This window comes from Protobothrops mucrosquamatus, unplaced genomic scaffold (genome assembly GCF_001527695.2).
Source record: "Protobothrops mucrosquamatus isolate PMUCROS unplaced genomic scaffold, P.Mucros_1.0 scaffold10485, whole genome shotgun sequence".
Taxonomy (NCBI): domain Eukaryota; kingdom Metazoa; phylum Chordata; class Lepidosauria; order Squamata; family Viperidae; genus Protobothrops; species Protobothrops mucrosquamatus.
The window spans coordinates 1-8,486 of record NW_015396271.1 but is presented as its reverse complement, the minus strand read 5'-3'; the positions used below and the strand labels follow the sequence as shown (position 1 = coordinate 8,486).

At 36.6% G+C, this 8,486-nt stretch overlaps 1 protein-coding gene and 1 long non-coding RNA gene across 2 annotated transcripts; both read left to right on the top strand.

Moving 5' to 3' along the window:
• Nucleotides 1-924: 924 nt before the first annotated feature.
• Nucleotides 925-2,526, top strand: LOC107301176. The gene is made up of 2 exons (XR_001549268.1): nt 925-967; nt 2,472-2,526. It is a non-coding gene; the product is annotated as an uncharacterized LOC107301176 (long non-coding RNA).
• A 982-nt stretch (nt 2,527-3,508) lies between these two features.
• Nucleotides 3,509-8,481, top strand: LOC107301175 (26S proteasome regulatory subunit 4-like; the record flags this gene model as incomplete). Its single annotated transcript, XM_015830435.1, has 4 exons — nt 3,509-3,602; nt 4,205-4,329; nt 7,000-7,185; nt 8,362-8,481. Coding segments are annotated over exons 2-4 (366 nt in total), but the record flags the coding sequence as incomplete, so codon positions are not given.
• Nucleotides 8,482-8,486: the final 5 nt, after the last annotated feature.

Below are 8,486 nucleotides of genomic sequence, written 5' to 3'. Positions count from 1 at the left end.
CATATCCTGCTTCCCAGGTGTTGGGGCTAATGACTCTCCTGCTTCCCAGGTGATGGGGCTAATGACTCTTAAGAGCTTCTTTTGTCTTGAGATCCCTGGCTCCAAACTTCCTGATGGTTCCACATCTGCATATGTATAAGACTAACTACTGCCCTGGGCAAAGAGATGAGGCCAGGTTTGGTTTCTGCTTTTCAAAAAAATGCTTTTAAAAATCCTTTTGGTGAACAATATTTTTCCTGCCTTTTTAATATTTCCTTCTCTGGGTTAACTTCCCACAATATAGAATAGAAGTCACTTTTAATGTACACTAATCAGCAAACATTAAAATAAGATACAGTTCTCAAAGGGTAACCACGGCAGTGAATTGTAAAATACAATTGCACGTTGTGTAAATCCTTTTGTCTTGCCCTGATTCTTCCAGGACTCAATTTCATTGGGTGATCTCTGGTTCTAGTACTTTAGGAAAGAGAAAACAGCTTCTCCTACTTCCATTTATGCCATTGGTTGTCCTGGTTCTTAACCTTCCTTTTGTAGCAGGCAGCTACAAAAAGCGCCAATGGACATATTTGCCTCTCAAGAAACTGTCCTTAAAATATTATTGCAGTTAGGTTTCTGCGCGGTTAAAAGCAAGACAAACGAATGAGAGCGTAAGCTGTCACGGACCACAGACGTTGCATCTGAAATACACGAAAGCTTATTTTATAATTCATCTCCTCGTCTCGTAGATGTCGAAAAAAGGACTCATTCTGCCGCAAGGAAGCAACGCGATGCGGACGATACGCTGCTCAATTCCCTCTTTGTCGCCTCCGCCCTCCGGGAGACGACGATCGCCTAACTCCGCCCCCTTTTTTTCCTCTCCCGAGCAGAGAAATGACCCTCCTCGCGCCCTGTATCACGCTTACTTCCGCTCCCGCCCCTCTAGGAAGCCGTTCGATTTCCGGGGTTGGACTGCGAGGAAGGCAGGATGGTGAGCAAAAGGGGGGCTTGGGGGGGGGGCGCGGGTGGACTTCTTGAGGCCCGTTTGGAGCCCTTGCCAGTGTCCGCTGGGTGAGACCGATTCCATTAAGCCAGAGTAGTCTTTTCTCCCGACGTGGGTCCTTTCGGCGCTATTATGCGATGTCATGATTGCATCGTTTCCATAGCTGAGAAATGGGACCGGGGGGGGGTGGTGGTGGCGGATAGGCCAAAATAGCCTTGGATGTGAAATGGTGGTGACGGGAAGAGCGCTTGATTTTCTTACCGAAGACGGTAAGAAAATCAGAAGCTCTTTCTATCACGATTTTAACTACTACCTTTCTTTTAACTCAGTGTTTCTCAACCTTGACCATTTTAAGGCATGTGGACTTCAACTCCCAGAATTCCACAGCCAGCTTTGCTGGCTGTGGAATTCTGGGAGTTGAAGTCCACATGCCTTAAAATGGTCAAGGTTGAGAAACACTGCTTTAATTAATTGCTGTGGGGTTGTCTAATGTACAGGTGTCATATATAGCCCTCCGTGTAAATATACTTTTTCACATATGCACATGTAGAAATGCACAATATGTATTATATTTACAGCAGTGTTTCTCAACCTTGGCAACTTTATGATGTGTGGACTTCAACTCCCAAAATTCTCCAGCTAGCAACACTAGCTGGAGAATTCTGGGAGTTGAAGTTCACATATCGTAAAGTTGCCAAGGTTGAGAAACACTGATTTACAGGCATACTTATGTGAGCTGGGAATGTTTATAGTTTCTTTTTCCAGAGTTGCACGAGATTGGCTAACAACATCAAAACAGAAAATTCTTGCTTATTGCTCCTTGGGCCGGCTTCAAGCTATATATAGCAGTTAAATGACTCCTAAGGGTATTCCATTAATTATGCTCGATGTTATTTAGTGACCTTAACAGCACAGGTATTCTTGTCTGAGATTTTTCAACCAAAATAAATACAGTACTTGTAGAAATACTTGTTTAAGTAAATTCCCATACTGCCTTGTGATTTCTCCAAAAATTAAAATTGGTTGCTGCAGATAATTTAGTATGCTTAAAGTAGAACCCCCTCTCCCTGTTTTACTTACCATTTGCTTAACATTTTATATACAACTCAGAACATGATTGTTTTTCTGAATTGTTCCTGAAGTGGTAGTCACCAAAAAAGACTCTCAAAAAGTAATGTCTTATTTATGCTTAGAAATTCATTTCATCAAAATGAATTAGACCCAGGGGGAAATTAGTGTTGCCTGTATGGGTTTCTTCTTGCATATCAAAAACATTTCCTTATCTTTGTTGTGTAGCATTTCCCTGTTCTGGAGAGTTTTCTGGAAAAGTTTTTTAGAGTGTCAGAAGAATGAAAGGGGAATTACTTCTGTCTACATTCTTTTGACAGTTGTTTCAGAAGAAACAAATAATTTGAGTTTGTACATAGTTGATGGTTAATTAGCCTCTTTTCCTTTTCTGAGTTTCATTGATCTTTTGTCTCTTTGAATGTAGGGTCAGAGTCAGAGTGGTGGACATGGACCTGGAGGAGGCAAGAAAGATGACAAAGTAAGGAAAAATAACTGTGTTAAGTGAATATTTGTAGAAAACATCTTCCATGCTAATTAAGATATATTAAGATAATCAATATATATATATATATTCCCTCAGTTGCCCTTGTTAAATAAAAACTGAGAAAATCAAATATTGTGTTTATATATATTATGAACGTATGTTGAATTTTCATTGTAGTGATCTAGTTTTCAGAATCATGTAGTTGCTTTTACTGTAGTGTATACGGATAAGTAGCCAGTTTAAATATGCCATGATTTATGTGTCTTTCTCTTTCATTTTTATTCATTATAGTTTTTTATTTAATCTGGACCCTATGATTTAATGGAAACAATGATTCTGCTCAAATTTGCAACTGCCTTGTTTCTAATAACCATAGCTAAGATAATTCATAGTTCAATGTTCAAATCTATCCCGTAGGCACACTGGTAATAATTATAATTTATTAAGCCTGCATGCTGCCAGACTCCCAGTAACTCTGGCCAACTCGCAACTACAAAATTATTAAATAAAAATGGAAAGTGGGACAGACCACATGGAATGAAACAAATGGTCTCACTCTCCCTTGCCAAAGGACTGGGTAAAGAGATAGGTCTTCACACCTCTTCTAAACAACAACAGATTGGAGGCTATCCTAATTCCAGAGGTCAGGCACTGCTACAAAGAATATGTGGTCCCAATAGATGACATTTCAATCTGGAACACGCCAAGGTTGAATTGGCTGAGCAGACATTATGGGAGATGGGCAGTCCCTCAAGTAACCAGGCTCTACGCCATGGGGAATTATAAAGTTACATCCCAATTTATTTAGAAAGCAATATAATAACTTTATGGTTTGGATTAGATGATTTATGAAATATTGGATAATTTAGAACTTTTGAAATATTTGACAAAATCTTCTGAAAGTTGAATTGAAATCGTAGATGCATATTATTTTCTATAAATTGCTTTTTAAACCTGATTTTTAAAATAAAAAGGACAAAAAGAAGAAATATGAACCCCCAGTTCCAACCCGAGTGGGGAAAAAGAAGAAGAAAACAAAGGGACCAGATGCTGCCAGCAAACTTCCACTGGGTAAGCATGGTTTGTGTCACTTACTTGAGTAGCTATAGCTAAGATATAGGATAGTTTTTTCAGCATGCAAAAAGCTCCCACTTCATACTTGAGCAATTTAGTTTTCAAAGCTCTGAGCTTGAAACATTGAAGGGCTAAAGAGTAACTGGAACCGAATTAGGTTACTCAGTGGTTTGTTTTGAAATAGAACAAAAACTTAGATATTTTCATCTTTAGGGTACTGTATCGCAGGATCCAGAACATTAAAACATAGAGTTGGAAGAAGCCAGATTTTTTAAATTGATTTCAGGAGTTGATTATTTTACAAACATAAAAACATAATTTCTCTTTCCTTGGAATAAGATGCAGCCCTCTCAAGAATTTCTTTAAATTCTGTCCTTGGAATTTGTTTAGGCTCACATATTGCTACATCGGTTCCATGCAAAAAGGCAATTCGTCCATCAAAAAGCAGTGCCCAAAATAATAGGAACAAGAAGCATCCCAGACAAAAGACAGGAATTTAAAAATTATTTTAGTTCACTGTCCCTTTCTTCAAATCCCCTAAACAAGTTGAATATATTATTCCAGACCCTACATTTAGAAAGTCTTTTATTTAATTGTAGTCACTCCTCATACTCAATGCAGACTCAAATTATTGAAGCTGGAAAGAATTAAGGATTATCTTCTGATGGAGGAAGAGTTCATTAGAAACCAGGAACAGATGAAACCTTTGGAAGAAAAGCAAGAGGTATGTATGCTTTGAATAGGGAAAAAAACTGCTTAAATTCATCTTAGGTTGTGTGTTTTTTGTTATCAACTTACTTATCCTCATTTTGTACCTTCTAACTTCACTTCATTCACCCAGCAAAACAAACTATAAGAAAAAGGACAAATGTTAAGTCTCTAAAATGCTATAGTACTCTTTCATACTAATTGATGTGAATTTTAAATAAAGGTAGAACGTAACTTAACAACCACAATTGGGATAAGAATTTCATTGCTAAGTAAGGTAGTTTTTAAGTGAGTTGTGCCTGATTTTACAAAAGATTTAATAACCTTTTTGCCACAGTTGTTAATCAAATCACTGCAGTTGTTAAGTGAGTCAAACAGTTATTAAATGAACCCAGCTATTCTCATTGACTTTGTTTGTCAGAAGCCAGCTGGGAAGATTGCAAATGGTGACACAGGACTGTCACTTTTTTCAGTGCTTTTGTAACTTTGAAGAGTCACTGAATGGTTGTAAATTGAGAACTATCTGTACACTTTGATGTATTTGTTAAACTTTTTATATAGCTAATGTGATAGAAACTTTTTTAGTAAAACAAAATATACTTGTTTTTTAAAAATAACGTTCGGAAACAAAGATACAGCCTTGGTGGTATTCAAAATCACCAATAAACCCAGGATTTTGCAATGTTTTTGAACTCAGTTTTGCTTTATTATAAAATGAATAAAGTTTGCTTCTATGTTTTTAAAATTGAATGCTTATTTTTTAGTTTACCTCAATAACAGGAGTTACACATGTACAAATTTTAGGATTTTCCAGAGTAAGAGACTTTGTGTTGCTAAACTGCTGTAGGTGAAGATAACATGGCATAAACAGTTTAGTTAAAACAGGCTCAAATAGTATGGGATTCCATTTCAGTTAATGGAATAGTTTGCTTTGGCACATATATATTTTAGGATAGTTATTGAGAGCATATCAAAGAGATCACAAACTTATTAGTTAAGAAGAAGGCTTAAGATAGGCTTAAGATACAGAAGAATCTTGACAGATTCTTCTGAACATTGGGCGCTATCTAACAAGATGAAATTCATTGGTGAAAAAGGTAAGGTTCTACATTTAGGCAAGAAAAATCAAATGCACAGGTATAGTATAGGTGGTACCTTACTCAATAGTAGTAACTGAGAGGGATCTCGGAGTCCTAATGGACAATCACTTAAATATGAGCCATCAGTGTGCTGCAGCTGCCAAAAAAGCCAACACAGTGCTAGGCTGAATTAACAGGGATAGAATCAAGATTATGTGAAACGTTAATACCACTTTACAATGCCTTGGTAAGGCCACACTTGGAATACTGCATCCAGTTTTGGTCACCAAAATGTAAAAAAGATGTTGAGACTCTAGGAAGAGTACAGAGAAGAGCAACAAAGATGATCAGGGGATTGGAGGCTAAAACATATAAGGAACGGTTGCTGGAATTGGGTATGTCTAGTTTAACGAAGAGAAGGACGAGGGGACATGATAGCAGTGTTCCAATATCTCAGGGGCTGCCACAAAGAAGAGGGAGTCAAGCTATTTTCCAAAGCGCCTGAAGGCAGGACAAGAAGCAACGGATGGAAACTAATCAAGGAGAGAAGCAACCTAGAACTAAGGGGAAATTTCCTGACAGTTACAACAATTAATCGATGGAACAACCTGCCTCCAGAAGCGGTGAATGCTCCAACACTGGAAGTTTTTAAGAAAAGACTGGACAGCCATTTGTCTAAAATGATATAGGGTTTCCTGCCAGGGGATTGGACTAGTTGACCTCCAATAATAATAATAATAATAATAATAATTATTATTATTATTATTATTATTATTATTATTATTATTATTATTATTATTATTATTATTATTATTATTATTAATAATAATAATAATAATAATAATAATAATAATAATATTATTTTATTTGAGTAATGTGACATGTTTGCAATAAAATCCTAAAAGAATCTAAGCAGAATCTGTGAATTCTATCATTCTCCAACAAGATATTTATAATCAACACTTTCATTCTGTCGAACATCATAATCCTAAAGTCTTTTTCCTTTCCCATCTACTCACACCCCATTAAATAATGCAGAGTTTATTTCACTTAGTACATACTTATAGCTAAATGTCTGTTAATTATGTACTAATATATGTCCATTTAAATGCCATTCAAATGTTCTTTCCTCATGGAAAAATCTTTTAGATTAACTCTCTTAAATAGTTTGGTGTCATCGAGTAATTTGACTAAATAATCTTGCTGATCTAATTCAGATCATTTAAATCTCGGTCCCAATCTCATATATAATCCTTGTGGGAATCTCAGTATTCATTTTTCCATTTTGAAAAAGGCAGAAATTAACCAGACCCAGTTTGACAGTAGAGGTAGATAATACCAATTGAATATTTTAACTTATTTCTGAGAAAGTAATTAAAGTGGCATTTGTGTAAGGTCTTAGTGTTAACATATTACATGCTGAATACTTAGACATTAATGGTGAGATACTTAATACTGAAAATACTTAGCCAGTTCTTCTGTTTTGGGATTGTTGAGGAAGCCATAAAATTGTCATTTCTTGATTGTGTAATAGATATAGAAATTGTTGGGATGCGTGGTGATTTGTAATACATAATCATAACCTCTTTTTGTGTGCTTGTTTGCAGGAAGAGAGGTCAAAGGTGGATGATCTGAGAGGGACTCCTATGTCTGTAGGGACCTTGGAAGAAATAATTGATGATAATCATGCTATTGTGTCCACATCAGTAGGATCAGAACACTATGTCAGTATTCTTTCTTTTGTAGACAAGGATTTGCTAGAGCCAGGATGTTCAGTTCTACTTAATCATAAGGTAATTCTTGCTTTTTTTGTCTATGATTGAAAGCACTGAAAGTAGATAAATGTTATGAATATCTTAATATTCATTATCTAGATTAAACTAAAAGTCATTAAGATGTAGACTTTTATCTTGATCAAGACAATGTTGTCTCAGAACAAATTGTGCATGATCAGTAACAACAGGAAATTCCCTCCTACAAAGATAAAAGAGAAAAAGAACCCACTCAGGCATATATTCATAAATTATAACATTCTTACAGTATTCAGATTAAAAAGAAAAACATTAATGGAAATTTGCTTAGTGGAACCAATCCTCCAACCTATTGGTTTCTTGCCTTCCCTCCAAGCTGTATGCTAGGTTTACAGCTTGCAAGGGATTTTTTTGTTTCTTTTGGTTATGATTTTCTTTAGAAAGCTACAGACTCAGGAAAATTTAAACAGCCGCAGTAGGAGAGATGATAATGCTTCCCACCGAAAATGAAAAGAAGCAAGTTAAGTTGTAATTCTGAATTATTGTTTATTAGAACCAACCAAGGTTGTAGCATTCTTGGACAAAAAATATAAATACAAATGATGACAGGATTATAATTTACCTACTACTCTTGTCTCCAGACTAAGACACATATTGAGTCACACCAAAGTGACAGTAGAGACCAAGTCTGACTGCTGATCTGTAAAATTATTTGTATTTGTGCGACATAAGTCATTACATAGAGAATGTAAGATGCGACCTGGCTTGTCCACAGTACTTGCTCATCCCTCCCCAAAAGGGTTGAGGTGTGTCCCCATAATTTTCAGATTTGCCAGGAGGCCTTCTCTTTCCTCTGTGGTTTGAAAAAGAAATTGTCATCAACTTAACTACACTTACTTAACCAGAAGCTACAGAGTGCCAGTCTCTGAGAAATAGATTTTAGGAACTGAATTTGACCATATGAAATGTCCTATCAGTCTGCAATAATGCTGTTTCTACTTTATGCTAGTCCTGTAATAGGGCAATGGCTTAAATTACGGGTGTCAAACTCGCCACGTCATATGACCTGTCGCGACGTATCGCAACTCTTTTTGCATTGCTGGCAATGGGGTGGGCATGGCTTCGGTATGATGAAACCAGCCCACGGGCCAGCAGTTTAACACCCCTGGCTTAAATGCTTTCCTACTATTGGATGCTTCTGCCCATTGCTTTTAACAGGTCCATGCTGTGATTGGTGTCTTGATGGATGACACGGATCCTTTAGTTACAGTGATGAAAGTGGAAAAAGCTCCACAAGAGACATATGCAGATATTGGAGGCCTGGATAACCAAATTCAAGAAAT